Source organism: Martes martes, assembly GCF_963455335.1.
Source record: "Martes martes genome assembly, chromosome: 3".
In the NCBI taxonomy this organism is placed as follows: domain Eukaryota; kingdom Metazoa; phylum Chordata; class Mammalia; order Carnivora; family Mustelidae; genus Martes; species Martes martes.
This window is the reverse complement of record NC_137890.1, coordinates 168,216,427-168,238,500: the sequence shown is the minus strand read 5'-3', so window position 1 is coordinate 168,238,500 and position 22,074 is coordinate 168,216,427. Positions and strand designations below refer to the sequence as shown.

Here is a 22,074-nt window from a genome sequence, read left to right as displayed (position 1 = left end):
TATATCTTGGGTCCTAAATGTAAGCCTCCAGACAGGCATTTCATCTGTTTTTAGGCGGAATTGACAAGGGAATTAAATGCAGTAGCTTAGAAATTGGGCTGAATCCAGACTGACAAACTAATTTTAAAAGCTATGAAGTATATATTTAGATTTGGCTGGTTTTTTACCAGTCTTGTTCCATTTTATTCCCGGCGACATCTTAACTTATTTTTATGCTTTAAACAGACCTTATCTTGGAGAGTTTACAGGAGATTTGTTCCCTAGGAGAATTTTGTGTGGTTTTTTGCATATGAATTTAAACTCCTCCCTCAAAGTACAGGCGGTGGGGCACTGGTCTCAAAGGGAAGAGGGAGTCTCTGCATTTTTGCACTGCCAGTATCTCTAGTTAGTGACTGGACTGGCACCGGGCAGCCCCATCTGGCGTCCAGGAATGTGGAAAGCCTGTGTGCTCGGGAAGCCATCTGCCTTGCCTCCTTCTCCACAGAGTCAGAGGCTGGGACAGTTTATTTGAAATGACCTTAGAAACCTGGGCTTATTTTGCTGGATTTTGCTCCAAAATAAATTATCTGAGAATTTTCCTGGACATCGTTACTTTAAATTCCTAGAACAGCGGATGCCCAGCACAGAATGCTGTGACTCTGGGATGCTGTTTGAAGTTCATCCTGGTAACTGACCTACTTGCTGTGGGCCTTTGTGGGTCTCCCCCTGCCGGCGTGGACCTCCAACCTGGTTCAGAACACGATTGCTGCTTTTGTCCGTCAGCAAGCCAACTCTGACCGTTGCTGTCCTGCCTTTGAGAAGAAAACAGGAGCTTCCATTCCCCACTCACATGGATATTCTAGTGTTTGCCTTTAGTGCACTATCTTCGTCAGCATGCAAGCTGAGCACTAGAGAAAGTCTGGTAGATATCATGTCACTGCTCATTCTGTGGCAGGCACTAAGAACAACAGTACAGTTTTGGAGATTAGCGTATGGTGAACTAGAATATTTTTCATATTTTTAGATCTTAACGTCAGCCCCCATAACCAAGAAAAGTTAAACAGAGTCCACTGATTTCTGTATGTTGGGGGACAAGACACAAGCAGTGTGCCTTCTAGGCAGGCGTGAAGGTAGGATGTTGAGGACCCTGTCTACCTGGATGCCTGTGTGGTCATAGCTGCAGGATATTTTCCTGAAGTGGGAGCACGGAGTCACAGGAACTCTAGTAGATATTGCCAGACCCTCCATGGAAGTTGTGCCCTTTTGCCTCCCACCTTCAATGCATGAGGGTGCTCGATTTCCAGAGTATGTTGTCAGACATTTGGATTTCTGCCAATCTGGTGGATTAAAAATGATACCTACATACTCTTGGGAATGAGGTCCAAAATCTTTTCTTATGTTGAAGGCTATTTATTTTTCTTCCCTTTGAGATGTCTCTATCCTTACCTATTTTTCTGTTGGGTTACTGATCTTCTCTATTTCTTTATGTACTAGAGAGAATAGCCTTTTATCTATGTAGGAGTTGCAGATATTTTTTCCAGTTTGTCATTAGAGTTTGTGGGGGGTTTTTCCCCTCAATGCAGAAGTTTATTTTCACAAAGTTCAGTCCGTCTCTTCTGTGGCTCCTAGATTTTGAGTCATGGTTAGAAACACCTTCCCTACTCCAGGATTTTAAAGAAATGTACCTGTATCATTTCTTAGTATTTTTATAGTTTCATATTTTACACCTAATCTTTTGATTACCTGTTTGGAGTTTTCTCCTGGTATATGGTTTGAAAGATGGATCCATCATTTTTTCCTAAATGGCTACCCGCTGGTCTCAGTAGTCATTGTTTCAAGGCCTGTGTTTATACTACCAATTGGAGATGCTACCTTTATCATATATTCCGTTTTTGTATATATTTGGATTTATGCTGAACTTCCTATCATAAATTGTGCTTTGATGGAAGAGAGAAAGAGTATTGTGGTACTCAAAAGACATCCTAGTTGGAGGAAGAAGAAAGAGGCATCATTGCTGACAGATACAGGACAAAAACCCTAATAAGAAAGGAGAGCTGTTTGTGTGGGTTGGTTGATTGTTTCTGAAGTATTATTTAAGAGAGCTCAGCAAGAAGAAACAAGGACGGGAGTGAGCCCCAAGTCAGAAGTGCACTGTTAACCAGATCTAACGTGTGGTTTTCTGCACACAGAACCCAAGGAATCCGTGCTAATAAGTCACCATGGGTTTACACGCACCCCATCTGGGTTTGAATGCCAACAGGTACCAGTGATTTCGAGAAACTTAATAAACACAAGAAAATGCTGGCAATTATTATCTGTTCTATTTTCTCCCCGTCCCCCCAGGGGAGGGGCGCTAAAGAGTGAAAAAAGAAGTGAGAAAACCTCCCAACCCTTTGCAGAATGAAAAGTAATGTTTTCTAGAGATGGGTAATCTCAGAAGCTTTGCTTTAGGAATTTCCATTTTGAATGATCTTGACTCCTTCTCTGCCTCTCCAAATATTTTTCATTTGAGGAACAAAATTTAAGAGGGAGCTAACCTAACCTGGCTTTGGTAGTTTATCTTCCACCAAGCTCTAGAAGCCAGGCAGTGCCGGCTCAGGAGGCAGCATAGGGGAACAGGTAAGATCCCAGACTGGGCATTAGAATTCCTAAGATGTTACCCTTCTTTTGCTGCTAATTTGCTGAGGGCTTGCTGCCCTGTGCACTTTCTTCCTACCTACAGATGGAAGCATAGTCCCTGTCCCTTCCTTTACAGTACGACAGCACTAAGTCAGCAAGGGTAGAAAGTGCTTGCTTTCATTCAGCAAGCCGTGTGCTAGCCGGCCTCTTTGAAAAAGAAGGAATGGATACAGAGTAATAAAGGAGGATCCTTGGCTTGTAGAGCTTACAACCTGGTAGGGAAGCCAGACTGTTAATGAATAATAAAGTGCCATAGTAGAGACTTAGAAGACATGGGAACTGCTGACGAGACAGCAGCCAGCTGCCCGAGTATGCTGGAGATGGCAGGATAGAGGAGGTCATATCTGAGCAGCAGCAGAAGAGCATCACAGACCAAACAGCCGTGGAAGCTTGTTTTTGGTCCTCCTGACGCTCCGAGGCTTTACCTAGCCCTCGGTTCCATCCTTCTGCTATCATTCAGTGAATTTGGATCACCCTGTTCTACCGGCGTTGCTGGAAAATCTAGTTCTGTTCTTGCACATCTGGGTTGATACAGGGATGCCTTGTATCATTTTGGTATGTACACAGGAATGTATGCGTTAGAAAAGCCTGTGGTTTGAAGATTAAAACATAACAAGGAATGACCCGGTTTTTACATCCTCATTTTCCTATCCTTTGAAGAGGGTGGGGACGTTTTCTTAGGGATGATTTGCTCTTAGGCAGAGTGGTGGTGATTGAATCTGTAGCCATCCAAGACCAGAATTAACGGTCAGGCTTTCACTTTTCATGTAACACAGCCTCCTTCTCTCAGTGATGAACCCTAAAACAACTCCGCTTCTTTAACTCCATTGTCTTCTGCCCCCAAGAAGGGCTTACATTTAGTCTGAAGTTCTATTTGGTGGATTCTAAACAGTAATGGTCTAAGATACCTCTGCGAAACAGGACTTATGTGAAGGTCCAGAGCCCCGAGAAAGCCTGGTTTCAAGAAAGGGGAAGACACAGAGATGGGGCGGAAGGGGCGGTGGGGGGTGGGTGAGAAATGGGCCAGCTCCTAACGGGCTTTCAGGCAAAGAGGAAAAGAGTTAAGATTTTATCTTGAGTCTTAAGCAAGCTAGAGCCTGGGTTCCATAGCACCCTGAGATTTTCAAGATTTCCTGATAAATACAGCCTCTCCACATGAAATCAAAAGAACCAAATCAGCAGTAGTCCTTAATCTAAATGTAAGCTGGTTCTCTCATGCTTTGCAGTTTGTCTGTTTAGTCTCAGATGGACTTTTATTGCCTCTTTAATTGCCTCTGTCGTTGCAAAGCAAGAGAAAGGGAACGGGATTAAGAACGCTCTCATCAGGGGCGCCTGGGTGGCTCAGGCAGTTGAGTGTCTGCCTTCAGCTCAGTCACGATCCCAGGGTCCTGGGATGGAGCCCCGCATCTGGCTCCCTGCTTGGCGGGGAGTCTCCTTTTCCCTGTCCCTTTGCTCTTCCCCACTCTCTCTCTTTCTCTCAAGTAAATAAATAAAATCTTAAAAAATTAAAAAAAAAAAAAGAATGCTCTCATCGCATTTTGAAGGTCAGCTTTGTTAAGGACTCCGTGGTCTCTGCCTTTTGAGTCCAGATCGCGTCGGTAGCAGGTGGCACTGTCCTACATCGGGCCAGGTGTTTCGTAGCCGTCTGCCGCTCTGGAGTGCTACAGAGGGCACACCCCGTGGGGCCAGCCTTGTAGTGGAAGCTGCCGTTCTCCTTACGTCAGATTCTCTTCTGCTTACTTGTGCAGGAGTTCAAAGAAGGCCGCAGAGCCAGCCACACAGCCCCACAGGTCCTCTTCAGCCACAGGGAACCGCCTTTGGAGCTGAAGGACACCGACGCTGCCGTGGGTGACAACATTGGCTACATTACCTTCGGTGAGCGGCGTGGGGCGTGCCTTCCCGCTGCGGGAGGCCTGAACAGGGACAGGGCTTTGTTAAAATGTGGAAGGGGCAAAAGCAGGCATACCAGATCATTCTCGGCCAGTGCGCTAACTGCGGGAAGGAGTGCCACAGTCCTCTTTTTTCCCCCCCTGTTTTTCTTAAGTGCTGGGAGAAAAAAAATCTAGCCCCTGGTGTCTAAAAAGACTTGGGACCACATAAGCACCACAAAACAGCTAAGTGGGAGGGAGTTCTCTGGCATTTGGCGTTTCTTGGTTTTTTGCTTCCTGAGCCAGCACTCCGGCCATGATTCACTTATTCCACTGAAGAAATTCAAGTCTTCCCTTCTTATGGTTGCTCCAGACCAGTGAGCTGGCTCGGGATTATAGCTGACAGTTTGAAATAACCACTTGTTCACACATGGCACCCGATGCCACTGAGATGTTGCCTTTTGTGAGATTGAAGTCCCCTCACTCCTGACGGTGCACCTCTTGATTGGTGATGAGCCCGCCAGTTTACCATGTTTCCTGAAATCCGAGCTACGCGTTTCTGTCGTGTGACGTCTTTGAGGTTGGAACACAGCTTACAGTTCACGCATGCCACATGCTTTAGTTGGCAGCCTTTCTCTCTATGGTGCATATAAACGGTCTGGTTGTTGGCATCTTAGATCCTAGGCCACGTAGTTACCTCTGGTTCTGGTGTTTGTTTCTTCTCAGGGCAAATGGACACCGGGGTCCCACCCTTTCTTTTGAGGTATTCCTTTTCACGTTAGCAAAGCCACCTACTTGGAGGATTTTACTGTTGCCAAGACCACTGAGTAGAGTAGGTGCGGGAGATGGGGAGGATTCCAGAAAGCTGAAGGGAGGGGTGAAGAGGGCAGAGTGGCTGCAGGGGGCTTCAGTGCATGGTCCCCTGGGAGGGGTTTTTCTCATGCCCGGCCAAAGCAGCTCCTGCTGCCTATTCTCATCAGGAAAGTTGAGGTCCTTGGAGCTTACAGTGTTTAGCGTTCACAAGACCACTGAATCTTCTGGAACCAAGTGCCTCTGAAGGCCAAAGCACCATGGATGGAGGATAGGCAGGCTGTGTTTCCTTGTGCTGATGTCAAAGATAAGGTGTTTTCTCCAAAGTCACACCCCCACCCCCAGCCAGTGGTCCCACCTTTTCAAGAGACCATGACCTAGAGTGATGCCCGGCACTAAGCCCTTTCCCAGGGGAGCCCTGGTTTTCTGCCATCACCTCCTCCATTTTCCTTGACATAGCCTCCATTTGCACTCCCTGGGACCTGCCTTGTTGTAGTACTTATCCCTTCCTCGTTGGAGAACACCTTGTCAGAGCCTGGGCTTAGTGAAACAAGTGCATTCTCCTCAGGCAGGGAGAGATCAGAGCTGACTGTAGGCTCTGATCTTGCCGCCCTTTGCCCTTTGGCCTTGATGTTACCCTAACGTCTTAAATTTGTGTCCCTGCCCGCAGTGCTGTTCCCTCGCCACACCAACGCCAGTGCTCGAGACAACACCATCAACCTGATCCACACGTTCCGGGACTATCTGCACTACCACATCAAGTGCTCTAAGGTGAGGCAGCACCACAGCACCTCGGGCCTGTGCTCTAGGTCATTCTCCACCGGAGTTAATGGCATAAAAAGTCATTTCTGCGTGGGCTGCACCTGGCTGGCTCAGTCAGTAGAGCATGTGACGTGATCATGATTAGAGTTGTGAGTTTGAGCAGCATACAGCAGGTAGAGTTTACTTTTTTAAAAAAAGTCATTCCTATAGTCCAGGCTGATGAACTCTAATGGTTCTGGAGACTTTAAGATACCATGGCCTTCCTTCCATCTCTCCCCACTACCTCTCTGCACAGTAGAGAGATGAACATATGTCTCCAGAAAGGGTTGCTCTCTGGCTTGCCTGCATGGCCCTGTGTCAGGCCCAGGGCATATGTTCCCAGACCTTCCTGATAACTTCTACTGAAAGCTGAGCTGTCTTTCTAGGACATGACTGCTTCAGTACCCATTGTATTTGCTCCCAGGCCTATATCCACACACGTATGCGGGCGAAAACATCTGACTTCCTCAAGGTGCTGAACCGTGCACGTCCAGATGCCGAGAAAAAAGAAATGAAAACAATCACGTGAGTAGAGCGGTCTCACAGGCAGGACCACCCTCCTTTCCCGATTTCACCAAGAGGAAAATAGTGGATGTGGGTGACCTGGCCCTCCAGGTGTCTGGTAGCTGCTGCCTACATGGGAAAGGCAGGCAAGGTCAGGCCTGGAGCCACCTGACTGACCAAAAATGGGATGGACAGGTTTTCAGTCCTGAGTGGGCCAGGACGGATTCCCTTGTTCCACATCTTCATGAGCTAGCAAAATGTCAGCTAGGGAAGACAGGGACCTTTTTACCAAGATGCACTATGTTCTCTTTGGGCCTGAGTTAAGAGGTCAGTCCTCAGGGTCTTCCTGGAAAAGGGGAGAGATTTGCTTACGGACATTTAGCTGAGTGAACGGGCCTGCAGCCACCCCCTGTTTTTATCCCCTGGTCTGCTGCTTGGCAGGAAGTTGCGTGGAGATGGAGTTGTCTTTCTCAGGGATGGAAATGCTGAATAGCGCTCCCGTTTGTGGCTCCATGCAGGAGAGGCCAGTGTGGCCTGGAGCCTAGGTAGGGATTGAGGTCTTCAAGCAAAATGTCAGGTTTGGATGCCCCTTCTGGTGAAATTTAGGCGATCCTGTTCTCAAGGAGTAAGTGCTTATCTGCCAGCTTCTATGCCCATTAAACTCGGGTCTTGAGGTGAACTAAGCTTCTGCACACTCCTCCCAGCCAGCGTATTTGCCAACACCAGCTCCTCTCAGGGATGATCTTTGGCAGGTATGGTGTGCACAGGGCTCCGAGTTCTCTCCCCTGGCACGTGAGGCCTCTCCCGCCAAGCTAGTTTCTGCTGCCACTTTGACAGGATGAGAGAGGCGCCTGAGTCTTGGTACCCGAGCTGAGGGTTTTCAGTCTCAGGAACATCAGAGCAGTGGAAGTCACTCCCGATTTCCTCGGGCAAAGGCTTTAGAGGTCGCTTTAGAGGCTAGGTAGTAACTCGCTGTAGCTCCTGCCCAGAGCCTCAGGAGGGGCATTCAGGCTATAGTTGGGTCCTCCGCTTCCAGAGAGGTGTCCAGAAGCCATGGTGGCAAATTTGCAGCGTCACCCCTTCTACTCTGCAGCTTTGTGGCAAGGCCAGAAATGGGCAAAACCAACACAGTGTGGGGAGGGCATATGTCCTGGGACACAAACGCTCTTTCCACCTCTTCTAGAACCTGGCCTCCCTCCCGGAGTTTCCAAGGTCCCCTGCCCCTCTGGCTTTCCACGGAACCGTTCTTGTCACTTTGGTGACCTCGAGAGTAAGGCAGCCGATGCTGTGCTGTTTCCAGGGCCAGTGAAGAGACTGGCTGAGAGGTGAACAGGCAGCTGGGCACAGCAGAAGGAAGCCTGACTCGTCAGTCCATCCCACACCAAATAGGAAGGCTGGCTTTGTAAATAGTCCATAAGGGGCTGCCTGTGTCATCTTTAGCCCTGTAACTTCTCTTCTGTTCAGAAGAGCACAACAAGGCAGCCACCGCCCAGTGTCTCCCCACAAGGGGTCTCCCCTATCCTGGTGAGGAACTGGGGAAGGGTAGATCCTTAAAACAAACAAATTGTCCGTAAACCTCCTTCCTGGGGCTTAAAAAGAGCAGCTCTGGCTTTTTCTGTTCTGTAACCTCTCTTTAGCAGAGATGGGCCCCAGAAAGGAGGAGGGGGAGGCAGACAACCATATCTAAGCTGAAAACCAGGTCGTGTTACTAAGGATGAGTAGGAGAAGCCAGGACCCCCAACCCCCACTCCCGGCAGCAGAAACGGGCTACCTGGAGTAGGATGGTTTCCTGGCTTGGTGCTCTCGCCGGAATTGAACACTCAGGAGCTTTGCATGGCGGGATGGGGCTGTGGGGGAAACACTCCGGTTTCAATCTGGGCTGGGTGAGACATTCAGGACAGGAAAATTTAGCCCCCCATCTTTGCCCCAGTTTCCCATAGTTCTCAGCCCTAGCTTCCAGGCTGCTTTACCAAACAACCTCTGTCTTCAGGAACCAGCCTGTTCCCAAAGCTGGCCCTTCCAGAGAAATACTGGATGGGACAGAAGGCCAAGATTCAGGAGCCTAAAATTGGGCGAGTGTTCTGTAACCGAGAGTGTGGTCACCACAAGGCAGCACACAGCTCCTGTACTTGGAAGTTTCGAGCATCCTGCTCCCATGTGGTCAGATCGAAGGAGCTGCTATCTGTGAGCCTGAAGGGGTGTAAGCTGTGTAAGAGGGGCCCCGAGCTCTTGGCCTGGAAGAGGGTTGAGTCCTGACTGAAGTTCGAGTAGGTCTAGGCCAGCCAGACACCGTGGGCCAGGGACTGTCCTGTCTAGCTTGGTACATTGAATGTCCTTGTGGGCTTGGCACAGGTGCTCCCCAGTGTCCCCAAAGTGTTCAGCAGGAGGAAAGCTGATGAAGTCTCTCTGGGAGCTGGGGCTTATTCCAGACCTAGAGTTCCCACAGCCTCTAAGGAGCTTTCGCACCTGTGTCTGGTGTCTCTGGGATCACATCCACAGTCCAGGAGTGTGGGGCGGCAGGACAGGTGAGCCAGAAACTGGCCTTCACACTTCTCTCTGCTTTTGAAGGGGGAAGACGTTTTCATCCCGCTAACTCTCAGGAACAGGAAGAGGAGGCGGCTGGCAGCTGAAGGCAGGAACACTTGCTGCTGGATAATCGTAGCTTCTCAACGTTGCCCCTCTTCAGGTTCTTAAGGGATTCTCCGTTTTGGTTCCATTTTGTACACGTTTGGAAAATAATCTGCAGAAACGAGCTGTGCTTGCAAGGACTTCATAGTTCTCAAGAATTAAAAAAAGAAAAAAAGGATTTCCACTTGATCAACTTAATTCCTTTTCTTTACCTTCCCTCCCTCACTCCCTTGTCTTCCTCCCCCTTTTCCAAGCTGTTGCGCTTTGCAATATGTTACTGGTAATGAGTTGCAGGATAATGCAATCTTAACTTGTTTTCTCCTAAGTATTTGAGTTCAAAACTCCTGTATCTAAAGAAATACGGTTGGGTTCATTAATAAAGAAAATCTTTCTATCTTACATGAGAATTTGCTGGGTTTCTAGACTGAATCCAAAAGAGAGAAGAGGGGGAAGAAGAGTACACATGGCACTGCCCTTAAACTACAGACCCAAATCTGGGAAACCTTAGACCAGGAGTCCCTTGACCACCCCTTAGGAGAGAGAGGATGGCTGGTTAGTGAGCTCTTGGTTGGCAGTTCTGAGTAAATGTGAACGTGCTTCCTGTAAAGCCTGCTTGTTACCAAGTCTGGCTGGCTGTGGCCGAGAAGCTTCCGGGACTGTGATAGTCACATAAGTGTTTTCTGGCTTATTCTTTCTTTTTTCTTTTTTTTAAGATTTTATTCGTTTATTTGACAGAGACAGCAAGAGAGAGCACAAGCAGTGGGATTGAGAGGGGGAGAAGCAGGCTTCCCACTGAGCAGGGAGCCCAGCTCGGGGCTCGATCCCAGGATTTTGGGATCATGACCTGAGCTGAAGGCAGATACTTAAGGACTGAGCCACCCAGGCTCCTCCTGGCTAGTTCTTTAATCATGGATGATAATACACAGCATTTCCCACAACGAGTTCTGTGGCATGTGTTGTTCTGCAGGACATTGATGGGTGTTAGGGTGTGGGCCCAATGCAGACTAACTGGCCACCCTTTCTCTTCCCACACAGGATCCCATAAGACTGGCATTCTGCAAAATTCCCTTTGGAGAGATGCTTGCCTAACAGTACCGAGCCTAGAAATGTATGCTGGTCCCTAGCTAGCAGGACACTAATCCCAAAAATAAAATCGTTCAGAATATTCAATAGAGAATGTTAGGAGTACTTGAAATGGTCTAAGGGCCATCCTGGCAGTTTTTAGCTTCTTGCTTTCCCTTTTAACTTGTCTCTATCTAGTGCAGTGTGTTTCAGACTGGTTTTAAGACTCCTTCGTGAACTGTGAGCTGTCCTGATATTTTTGTTTCCTAAACTGTTATGACTGTAGGTTCATATGCAGCTGTTAAGAAATAATACAGAATTTCTGTGTGCCTTTCACCCAGCTCCCCCAGTGGTAGCATCTCGAATGACTGTAGTGCGGTATCTCAGCCAGGACCCTGTCCACAGTCTGGCGTGTGTGTGTGTGTGTGTGTGTGTGTGTGTGTGTGTGTTGGTGGGGTTATGTATTTCTGTGTGTCTGTCACATATGTAACTTCATCACTGGCCTTTTTTTTTTTTGAAGATTTTTTCTTTGAGGAGAGAAAGAGCAAGCACAAGTGGTGGGAGGAGAGTAGCAGTCCCCCCACCCCCACCACAGAGAAAAGAGCTCATTGTGGAGCTCAATCCCAGGACCCTGAGATCATGACCTGAGCCGAAGACAGAGACCTAACCAACTGGGCCACCTGGCGCCCCAGCTTTTTTTTTTGTTTTTTTTTTTTTAATGGGCTAGTATAGATCAGAGTGTATCACATTTCTCAAGGGTACGTATTGACTTTGGAATGTGTTTTGGTTATGTACACACACCCTGATTAGATTATAAAAGCCCCCCCCCTTTTTACTGTGGGTCACAGTCAAGAAATCTGAAAGCTATAGGTCATTCAGTCACCCAGTCATTTCAGACTCCACTGAAATGGGCTCTCAGTTCGGGACATAGCTCAGTCCCCATCCCAACAAACCTGTGCGCTGGGGAGGAGTGACCCCTTGTCCCCCACTTCTGGTGGTGGCAGACGTGGAGAAGGCAGCGCCGGCCGCTGCGTCAGCCCTCTCCCACTACTTAGCAGTTGCCATCTCCACTCCCTTTGGTCTCACTGGAAGTGAAGACTCTTGAGTTCAAGCAAAGCTACCCACTCCTGGGATTGCTGAAAGCACTGTAGTGGCTCTGAGGGGCCCATGTTGAACCTGGCTTAACCCTAACAGGAAAGACCAGAGTGTCTTCTGGCCAGAGACCTTGGCCTCAGGGCTTCCTGAGGCCAAGGTCCTGGCTAGGATTGTGCCCAGTGCCCTCCAGAGGCTCCCAAGGGCTTGTCTGCTCTTGCCTAGGGGGGAGTAAAGAGTGTTGACAGTGGCCCCTGGAGGGCAGCCAGGATCCAGAGAGCCCCGGTGCCACCTCCCTTCCCCAGGTCCCGTTAGCAAGTACCCCAGCCCCTGCACACCACTCCCACCCAGCCCCAGGCCACCAAGGTCAGCAAAGAGCTTCAAATAGGAAGCCCAAGAGGATTCCTTGGCAGGCCTGGGCCCCACAATAGAGGCTCTGCAGGAGGAGAGGAGAATGGGGACCACAGAGGTCGGCCTGCAGCTAGAATCGAGGGTCTGGAAACTATCTGCACCACAGCCCTCCTATGGGCCAAGGGGAGAAGGCTGGGGTTGAGTCCACACAAGAGATGGGCGAGGGAGCAGAGAAGGCCTGGATGGTCCAGTGAGGAGTAGACAGGACCCAGGCTTCCTGGCCCCTGCTGCCTCAGCCGCCCCCTTCGGACGTCATCCCACACACAGTGTTTAGACAAAGCAGTGAAGAAGAAACACAGACATCCTGGATCCCTTAGGGAGGAGGCCAGGGCTGGGAACAGAAGGAGGTCTGTTTATTCCTGGCAGTCCAACATCTGAGGGGCCGCACACCCACTTCTGTCCAGTCCCCAGGCTGAACTCTCCCAGAGCCTCTGACTTCTGCCTGACCAGATAGCGTGGGTCTGAGGGCCGGCTGCTAGAAGCCAGCGTCCTCTGGCCGCCAGCTTGCTGGAGGAGGGTTTTGAGGCTGGATTCTTTCCTCTTCCCACTTGCTGTCCTAACAGAAGTCCTGCCTCCCCGGTTCCCCTGATCCTCTGCAAGATGGGCAGAGCTAGACCCCTCGGGTCCACAGCCTTCAGCTCAGGTCTCCTCTCCCTGCCCTTCCTCGCTGAGGGCACCAAAGTCCCCATCTCAGTCTACCTGCGCTCTTGAGCAGGGCAGTCTTTCCCCATGTCTCATCTCCAGCTTTCTTGCTGCAGTTGCTACCTGCTCCCTCACACTTCAGCCTGCTTCTCTCTGGCACCCCAAGGCCTCACTTGATACAAGTGAAAATTGGAGCATCACACCTCTTGGCTCCCTAGCCTTGAACTTGCCCTTCCTCTCCTGTACCTACTCCACTCAGTGTCTCTGTGGAGCTGAAGTGCCCTTCTCCTCTTGCTTTTCGCGAGCTTTCAATCTGCCTTTCTCTACAGAGTTCTTAGAGGGGGCAGGTGGCTGGAGGGAAGCGACAGGCAGAGGGCAGGAATCCTAAAAATGTTAATAACAGCTGCCTGTGGGCCTAGTGTTCATCTAAGTCTTCACCACACATTAGCTTGGGGTTCGTCTCGCCATAGGTGAGCACAGTACAAGCCCCCTTCTACAGATGGAAACGAAGGCAAAAGAACTTGAGTACTTTTCCCAAGTTCACACAGAAAAAAAAAAAAAAGATCCCGAGATTCTAAGATTCATACCCAGGCTTTCTGCCTCCAACACTGGCTCACACATCTTACTCATCACGGAGGCCTCCTGTTAAGTGTCAGGCACTGGGATATATAGAGTCAAATGTTACTCTGTGATAGTCCCCAACACCCCAGAGAGGTGGTTTTACTTGTTGTATTTTACACGTGGGAAAATTGAGGCCCAGGAGTAACTTGCCCAAATGCCACACCTCCTAGCCCAGAGCGACTTTTTACCTCCTAGCCCAGAACTAGACTCAAAACTGTTGAGAAAAGTATAGAATGACCCTAGGTTCTAGAAGGAAGTTTGGCTTTATAAACCGAAAGGCCCATCAGGTGATAGGATGGAAAGATCCTCAAGCTCCAAACAGCCCCACCCCGGCTGCCATCAGACACTGCTCTTCCTAATTAACTTAACGGAGCTGGGAGTGCCGTTGGCTGGTCAGCACCCCCAGGGGTTTACAACTCATCAAATGTAAATGTATTCACTGGGACAAGAAGCAGAGAGGGGTAGCCGAAACCCTGATTCCTCCTCGACTGGATTGCATTTCTCAGATTAGCTAGGCATGCAGCAGGTGACAGGGCTCCCCTGAGGTAGGGGATCTGCCACCTTGGTGGCAAGGTACAGCTGGTGGCTGGGGAGGGGGCACACAGGTACAGGGTAGGGGGAAGGCACTGGACAAAGACCGGCCAGCCTCCGGACTCCTGACGCCCAGCCAGTGCCAGGCTCCACCCCCCAGAGGCGTGGCCAGGCTGAGCCCCACCAACCCCAGCTCCAACCCTCCAGAGCCCAGGCTGGGGCAGAGCCTGGGCAGCAGAGAGCCTGGGGCCCTGCAGTACCCACAGAGTGGAGGCACCATGCCCTCAGCGGCCACAGGGACCACAGACAGCACAGGAAGCCCTGCAGGCCCGCCTACAGCAACTCCCTGACCCCCAGGGGCAAGCCCAGGCTGGGCCAGCAACACCTGCCTTCAAGAGCCATGTGAGTAGCTACGCCCTCCTCCCTGCCCCCCTCCACGCCCTCTGCCCCCACCCATCACCCAACCTCACCTGGAGACCTCAGCCCCAGGTCCTGAAGAGGCCATTGCAGCCAGCCCAAGCCACCAGAGCCTCCACGGTGTGCAGGTCACGGGCCAGCACACCACTGGGAAGGTGGCCCAGGGGTCAGCCCTGCCTTTCATGCTGCTCCTGGGGAGGAGGGGTGGGTCTCCCTCCAGGGGAGTGCTGGGACCTCCAGCCCCGGACGAGAGTCCAGGTTTGAAGAAGTCAGGGGCCCTGAGGTCTCATGGGGTTTAATAAAGTTTGTGGCTCAGGGACAAAGGGAACAGAAACTAAAGGGCCTGCTAGAGAGGGAAGGATGTCCTGGGTAGAGAGCTCAGCGTGAGGGGTGGGGGAGGTTGAGGAAGAGGAAATAGGCTGAGGAGAGGGGAGAGGGGTAGTAGCTTGGCAGGCCTTGGTAGGCCTAGGGGGAGCTGGAGAGAGGAGGGTCCTGAGCTCAGGGAGACAGTGTTGCCCTCAGATCCGGTGACTTGGGGGTGGGGGCAGGTAGGAATCCTTTCCTTATTGACTTTAATCCTAGCAACAGGCGATGCTCTCTCCTGCCGACAGTAGCAGGAGTTTCCCCCTGGGCCTGGACCCTTCCTCCTCCCCACCATGTGGCCTTGGGGCCAGGGTGCCGGTCGAGAAAGGAAAAGGAAAAGACAGGGCCAGATCAGAGTCACAGAACGGCCAGGCCCTGCCCTCAGGCTCCTCCTGCCAGCTCCCTGAGGTGTGGGAGCTATCCTCCTTGCTGCTGGCATCCTCCTCCTCCCCAGGGATTCCTCTCTTCCTCCAGTTCCCAGGAAGGGCTCTGTTGCTAGTGTGGTGCAGATGAGTCAAGTTTATGGGCTGGAAGTCCTACCCGGAGGCTGCTCACTGAGCCGTTATGTACTGGGGGCGGGGGATAGGGGGTGGTTAGGGGAACAAGGCAACCTGCTTGCTGCTGCCTTCCATGGCTGTGGCCTGTCACTGACTCAGGTGTTCAGCCAGCCCTGCCCTTGCCTCTGCCTCACTCATTCCTGCCCTGACCCCCCAACCCTTAGCAGGCTACCCTCTCCCAGTGCTCTGGTGCCAACCAGGCTGGGAGCATCCGAGGACAGGGACCCCTCCTTCATCAGAGCACCCACCCCTAGCCCTGACCGCAGCCCAACCTGAAGGAGGCTCTCAACTGATCGATGGCCAGAAGCCACGACACACCAGCCAGACCCTGTTCTACCTTTTGGCCAATGTGGAGGCCTTGCCTTGTGGAGACAGGGATGGACAAAATACTCTGGGGCTTTGGGGCTGGGTGGGTCCACCCTTTAGTCTAAACAGAGGCCTTAAAACGGCTGCCCAGAGGTAATAGCATTGGCCAACATGGGTAGAGCCTGGGGAGTTGGGGGAATACAGCTGCCCCTCAGCTCCAGCCCGTGGTCAGCACGCCGGGCATACTTGTTGCTGGAGAGAACTTAAGAGAAGCCCAGAATATGAATTTTTATGTAAATTTCAACAGGCAGTTATTTGGGGGGAAAAAATGTTCTCAGCAAACAAGATTAGGCCCACAGCCTGCTGCTGTGCGCCCTCTGGACGACTGCCCAGCGCCCCCTAATTCTGGCTGCCCATCTCTCATTCAGGCACGCTGGCTGCTGCTCCAGGCCTCCCCTGTCCTCAGGCCAAAGATGACCCCCAACGGCACCAGGGAGGCACCCAGCCCGGTTCCCACAGGGGCCCTGGGGCTCTCCCTGGCCCTGGCCATCCTCATCGTCGCCGCCAACCTGCTCCTGGCCTTGGGCATCGCCAGGGACCGGCACCTGCGCCGCCCGCCCGCTGGCTGCTTCTTCCTGAGCCTGCTGCTGGCCGGGCTGCTCACAGGGCTGGCGCTGCCGGCGCTGCCCGGCCTCTGGAGCCAGAGCCGCCGAGGCTACTGGTCCTGCCTCTTCCTCTACCTGGCACCCAACTTCTCCTTCCTGTCCCTGCTTGCCAACCTCCTGCTGGTGCACGGTGAGCGCTACATGGCAGTGCGGCAGCCCCTGCGGCCCCGAGGGAGCACATGGCTGGCCCTGCTCCTCACCTGGGCTGGGCCCCTGCTCTTCGCCAGCCTGCCAGCCCTGGGGTGGAACCATTGGGCCCCCGGCGCCAACTGCAGCTCCCAGGCTGTCTTCCCGGCCCCCTACCTCTACCTTGAAGTCTACGGGCTCCTGCTGCCTGCCGTGGGGGCCGCCGCCCTGCTCTCTGCCCGTGTGCTGGCCATGGCTCACCGCCAGCTGCAGGACATCCGGCGGCTGGAGCGGGCAGTGTGCCGTGGTGCGCCGTCGGCCCTGGCCCGAGCCCTCACCTGGAGGCAGGCAAGGGCACAGGCCGGGGCCACGCTGCTCTTTGGGCTGTGCTGGGGGCCCTATGTGGCCACCCTGCTCCTCTCAGTCCTGGCCTTCGAGCAGCGCCCGCCGCTGGGGCCGGGAACTCTGTTGTCCCTCATCTCACTGGGTAGCGCCAGCGCAGCAGCCGTGCCTGTGGCCATGGGGCTGGGGGATCAGCGCTACACAGCCCCCTGGAGGACGGCCGCCCGAAGGTACCTGCGCATGCTGCCCAGAAGGGTCCCCCGCACTGGGCCTGGCACCCGCACAGCCTACCGCACCAGTAGCCAAAGCAGCGTGAACCTTGACTTGAACTAGGGGAAGGGCCTCTGCTGGCTCCTGCTCGAAGCATCTGTCCATCTCCGCCACCAAGCCAGTCTCCTCTTGTCCCCCCGGCCCTGCATCAGAGGCCCTTATGTGACCCCACCCTGACCTAATAAACTCTGGCCAAGTCACGGTTATCTCATTCTGCATCTCCGAAAGGGGGGGGGGGGGCCGGGAGCAGCAGAGAACTAAAGTCAGACAGGCATCCACAGAGATCCGACTCCCTCAGCATCAACCGTCGGGGAGGGCCAGCTGAGGGCTCTCGAAGCCTAGCAGATTCTGCGGGGCCCCTCACACCCTGACATGCCCCTCCCTGGTTCCTCACGTCCAGATGCCACAAAACCCACAAACACACAGTCTCTGGGAAGTATATTTTATTTACATTTTTAAAATCTGTAACTAGTATCTCTTCCTCCTTTCCACCCCCAGAGACTTGGGAAGGGAAAGAACGGGAACCTCAAGGACCTACTCCCCACATACAAACACACAGCCCCGTGATCACACCAGCGAACGAAGGTGAACGAGAAAGAGGCCTGACCCCCCCACTCTGAGGGACCCGCAGGTCTGGGCGAGGGTGGGGGCGGGCACAAAGGTTGGGTCTCTTAAGAGAAGGGACAAAGGGGGCAAGTCAGTTTGAAGGGGTTGGAAAGTAGTCCAAGGCCCCTGCCTCCTCCTCCCCCATACCCTACCGCCTCTGCTGGTGGGGTTCTCCCTTCACCCCTCAACACCAGAGCAGAGGCTGCAGCCGTTAGCGGTCAGGTCTCTGGACACAAAATACTTTTGCTTTGTGGTCTCCTGATGTAGTCACCACCAGGGAGGCATCTCTGTGGATAGGAAGCGCAGGTCAATGGGCCTAAGGGCCCTGAAGCCCAGCCCCAAGCCCACCGCCCACCGCACTTCAGGCTCACAGGTCGCCAGCAGGCCTTGGGGTCCACCTTCCGTCCCTTAGGAAGCCCCTCCCATACCCCAAGGACCCTGCGGCCCTCCAGGGGCTCTTCCCATCCTCCAAATACTCAAAGAGACTCCAGCCCTTGCCAGATTCGTACTTGCTGAGGGCGAAGTCCAGGATCTCGGCCGTGTGGCCCCGGTAGTCTGTGAGCAGGCGGCCAGTGCGGGCATCCCAGAGGCGCACGATGCCGTCCAGGCTACAAGTGTAAACCACGGCGGTGCCCGCCTCCCACAGCAGCTGCACAATGCCCGACTGCACCGGTGCCAGGAGACAGAGTGGGCATCAGGACCGGGGAAGTGGGGGGGCCTGCCTCTGACTCTCAGAGAGGGAGGGGAGGGCTAAGGAGGGGGGTGGGGGGGTACCAGAGAGCAAGCCCTGCCAGGGCTCCAGGCTACCCGTACCTGGTGCTGACACTGGTGCCTGAGGGCCTGCGTAGACAGGTCATAGATGGCCAAGGTCCCATCCAGGTAGCCAACAGCTGCCAAAGGCATCCTGGGCAGAGGAGAGGACCACTCACACTAGCGGACAGCCCTGGACTCCCGCACCCTGCACTCCTCCCTGGTTCCCCAGCCCAGGCACCCCTCGCCAAACCCTCCTCCCCAGCTGGCCTCCTCTCCAGACCAAGGCCCTTCTCACACTCACACACTGCAGAAGCCCAAAGACTCCACAGAGTTGGACTCGCTCTCCTCCCCTTCTCCCACGCTGGGCTGGGACGCCACGGTCTCAGGTCTGAAAACACCCACCACCTAGAATCCCCGGGAGAGAATCTGAGGATGGGAGGAGGGCTGATGAAGAGGAGGAAAGGGGACGAGAAGAGCCCCGGGGTGGAGGTGGGGCGGGCATGGGAAGCAGCGGCTCGGCAGCCTGGCTCTGGGTTACACTCACCTTGCCCGTGGTGGCACTGACCAGCTTGGCCTGGCAGTCCACAGAGCCGGTGAGGATCAGGCTGCCATCCTGGTTGGTGGCGACACAGGTCAGAGGGCCCTGGTGACCCTCAGTCCCTAGGACAGAGCAGACGGCGAAGTAAGGCTTCGTCGTGGCCCCCATATCCCGCCCCAGGCCTTCCGCACAGAGACCCAGGGAACCCCTGTCCCGCCCTGGAGACCTTTTAGTACGTGGATCGGGCTTCCCTGCTTCAGGTCCCAGATCCTGATGGTGCCATCTTCATAGCCGACCACAGCTCTCTTCCCTGAAGGCCCACAGGCACAGATGTAGAGGAGGACAGACAACGCTCTCAGACACACCCAGCAAGGGAACAGCAGGGAGGGAGAGACAGGACCGTAAGGGAGCAGACGCTGCCCCTGGGACTAGCGGAAAGTCAGGGCAGGAGAGGGGAAGCCGTCTGCTCTGGGGCCTGGGTCCATGTTCCAGACAGCAGACCTCAGAGCTGGCTGGCTCAGGCCCAGGAGGGAGCCCAAGACACCACAGAAACCTGCAGCCCACCACCCGGCAGCCTGGCTGACAGGAAGGCAGACAACCCTCACCATCAGGGAGGACTCGGCCGCAGGTAGCTGGGCAGTTGGGGCCTTGGAAGGTCTTGCAGTCGCCATTTGGGACCTTCCACATCCAGGTGTTGCCGTCAGCTGTGCCAGCCAGGAGGACAGGTGCCCGAGGGTGCCACTCCATCCACTGGGCAGAGAGAAGGGGTCAGCAGGCAGGCCTTTCACCCCATTCCCCGAGGAGCCCTTCCCTAAGCTCCACCCAAGCTGTCCTTGCTTCTGAGGGTGGCAGGGACTGGACAGGAACAGAGCCAGACACTCGTGCTGCGCCTGGGCAGCACATTGCCTTCGAGCCGGTGCGGTCTGGTAAAGGCGAGACTGGACTCCCCCAGCTCTTGGCACCTACCAAGGCCCCGGGCAGCTCAACACCACTCTGAAGATCTCACCTCCAGATCTCCTGCTTCAAAGGACCAGACCTCCTCCTTGGTGTCCACCTGCCACACTTTCAAGAGGCCGCTCATGTCCCCTGTGGCCACAAGGGTAGAGTCGTGGCTGAAACCAGCACAAGTAACAGAGTCTTTATGGCCTGCAAAGGGAAGGAGGCAGAAAGAGAGAACATCAGGAGAACAGGACCCATGTGTCTGGCCCCCTGAAAGGACCAGCTGGGAAGAGAAAGGTGGGTCTCACCGTAACAGGGGACTCAAGCTCACTGCCACTCCAGGAGTCAATACTCAGCCAAACCCCACAGGTCTCCCTAGAGGCGGCGATGGTAGCCTTCCACTCAACCATGCCTAGTTAGCCCAGGCCTATGTCCTCCCCATTCTGTCTGCTCCATAACCCTGCCCAAAAAACCAGCTCCTCCTTTCTGTCTAAATATCCTACGGCCACTGCTACCTCCTCCCAGACCTTCCCCAGACTCCTCGGGCCAATACTGGCTCCCTCCCCATGTCCAAGACAGTCTAGGTTATTCTGTTCTGAGGTCCTTGGGTTCAGCACAGAGCTCGCCCCAAAGGGGACCAGTAAATGGTGCTGCATGCACAACCATTGCAGGCTAGCCCCCAAGACCTCCAAAGTAACACGACTACACCCGCACCCCCTCACCTGCACATTCAAAGAGCAGCTCCCCATCACTGAGCCTCCATACGAAAGCCTTGTCATCTTCACCCCCGGTCACTGCCAAGGTGTTGGTCTTAGGGTCCAGGCTCACACAAAACACAGACGCTGTCCCAAGAGATAGTCCATGAGTAAGCGGACAGGGCTCCCCCGCCCCCCACCCCGGGTTCTGTCCTTCGGGACCTTCAGGAAGCCCACCCCCTTCCACCCAAAGCAACATGTCTTTCCTCCTGGAAAAGAAGGGTGCATCCAAGTTCTAAGTTTCAAGCAACAAGTTGTTGGAGCAATCCCAGCCCATGCTTGCCAAGCTCCAAGTCCTTCCCCAGTGCTGCTGCCCTCACCGCCCCAGATAGACAAGGAGTGTACACGTGTAGGCTTCCAGGTCTCAGCACAGGGTGTCACCCGGCTGAGCACAGAGTGAGGAAAGCACCGTGTCACTTCCCTTATTAAGGGCTAATACTTGAGAGAATTATATAAAACACGCTCAAAAAGGTACAACTACCTCTAATTTACTACAAGGTAACCTTCTGAAAACAAACTAAAACCCAGAGAGATTAATAAAGATCACAAATCACTAAGGAACAAGAGACGGATTTGAAGCCAGCCGGCTCCAGGAGCCAAGATCTCCCCCAGGCCCTCATAGTGCGAGCTCCTCCAGGGCAAGGCCAGCCTCTGTTTTCCCAACTCCCTGTCCCTCCAAAGACTCCCTACACAGCAGGTGTCTGATGTTCCAATGCCCACGTGCACTGAGTTGATGGCGGATCCCCTCAGAGACCTACCTGAGTGCAACGCAAAAGTGACTTCACTATCGTCTGGGCCCTCCATGCTGCCGACCACCCCTTCCTGGGGTTCTAGAACCCAGCCCTCCTCGTTGCCCTCTTCCTCTTCTTCTTCTTCTTCGAAGTCCACATCTTCCATCTCCTGGGCCAGATCATCTGCTTTGGGGAGAGGGTTAAGAGATGCAGCTGGGCAGACAGTAAGAAAGAGGGAAGGGGAGAAGTGGTGGGGAGGTCTGAGGCGCTGGGGTGTAGCAAGAGGGTCGGCTGAGGTCAGACAGAGAGGGAGAAGCGAGGGTAGAAGCGGCAGGGAGGCGGGGGCACGGGGGACGGAGGACAGGAGAGGTCTGAGGACCCGGGGTTGGCCAGAGACGGTGTGGGAAGGGAGGACCGAGGGGATGATGGGAAGGGGGTGTGTGAGGGGAAGGGCCAGAGGAGGCGTCAGGGGAACCCCCACCCCTGCCAGGCCTAAGAACTAAGTGTGGGGGCAGGGCAGGGGGGAAGGGCGAAAGGGGTCGGTAGGAATGACCAGTCGGGAGAGGAAGAGAGTGGGGAGAAGCAGGGGTCAGAGGCCAGGGGTGAGCGCCTCCTGTCCCACGGCCCGAGGAGCGGCAGTTCTCACCTGGGTCCGGCGGACCAGGATCCAGTTCTACCACCTCGATAATCTCCTCATCACCATGGAAGCTCAGGGTCTCCAGTGGGGGGGTGTCAGCGGCGGCCCCGCTCTCGGATTCGGACTCCATGCGGCGCAAGCGGCCGATCCACTTCTCTGGGCCCAAACGCCTCCCAGAGTCAGCTCTGCGCGACGACGCGGAACTCGAGCCCCTCCTCTCGGGAGGAAGTAGGCGTAGGCAACTCCCCGGCAGAAAGAGCGACGGCCACTAGGCCAATAGTGAAGGGGGCTAACTGCCCGATTCACCAATCAGAGGCCAGAGTTGGGAGACGGGGCCGGGGCGTGGCGGGGAGAACCCAAACTCCGCCCGGCCTGACTCCGCCTCCAACAGGAGGGAAACAAGCGAGCGTGCGCGCCTCCGGGGTCTCCTGGGAAGAGTAG

At 54.0% G+C, this 22,074-nt stretch overlaps 3 protein-coding genes across 4 annotated transcripts in view; 2 read left to right on the top strand and 1 right to left on the bottom strand.

The window, feature by feature from the left end:
- Positions 1-10,670, top strand: part of ARPC2 (actin related protein 2/3 complex subunit 2) — a 31,089-nt gene extending 20,419 nt beyond the window's left edge. Inside the window, exons 8-11 of the mRNA XM_080798718.1 lie at positions 4,407-4,533; positions 6,007-6,107; positions 6,562-6,662; positions 9,210-10,670. Coding sequence (XP_080654844.1) covers positions 4,407-4,533; positions 6,007-6,107; positions 6,562-6,662; positions 9,210-9,234 — 354 coding nt within the window. The 3' untranslated portion in view covers positions 9,235-10,670. The remainder of the gene's footprint in view (positions 1-4,406; positions 4,534-6,006; positions 6,108-6,561; positions 6,663-9,209) is intronic.
- A 3,200-nt stretch (positions 10,671-13,870) lies between these two features.
- On the top strand, positions 13,871-16,873 carry GPBAR1 (G protein-coupled bile acid receptor 1). The gene is made up of 2 exons (XM_080798982.1): positions 13,871-14,030; positions 15,700-16,873. The coding sequence occupies exon 2, from the start codon at positions 15,745-15,747 to the stop codon at positions 16,735-16,737; it is 993 nt and encodes a 330-aa protein (XP_080655108.1). The 5' UTR covers positions 13,871-14,030; positions 15,700-15,744; the 3' UTR covers positions 16,738-16,873.
- Positions 16,874-17,102: 229 nt separating this feature from the next.
- Positions 17,103-21,851, bottom strand: AAMP (angio associated migratory cell protein). 2 transcript variants are annotated; one of them, XM_080798378.1, is made up of 11 exons: positions 21,643-21,851; positions 21,024-21,182; positions 20,233-20,352; positions 19,578-19,717; positions 19,177-19,321; positions 18,798-18,881; positions 18,578-18,693; positions 18,335-18,438; positions 18,094-18,184; positions 17,790-17,944; positions 17,103-17,567 (listed from the first exon to the last, which is right to left on the bottom strand). In XM_080798378.1, exons 1-11 carry the CDS (start codon positions 21,761-21,763, stop codon positions 17,492-17,494), a joined length of 1,311 nt encoding a protein of 436 aa, XP_080654504.1. In that variant the 5' UTR covers positions 21,764-21,851; the 3' UTR covers positions 17,103-17,491. The 2 variants fall into 2 exon arrangements, with proteins under 2 accessions (XP_080654504.1, XP_080654505.1); XM_080798379.1 differs by having other exon boundaries at positions 21,024-21,179; positions 21,643-21,850.
- Between the last annotated feature and the right edge of the window lie 223 nt (positions 21,852-22,074).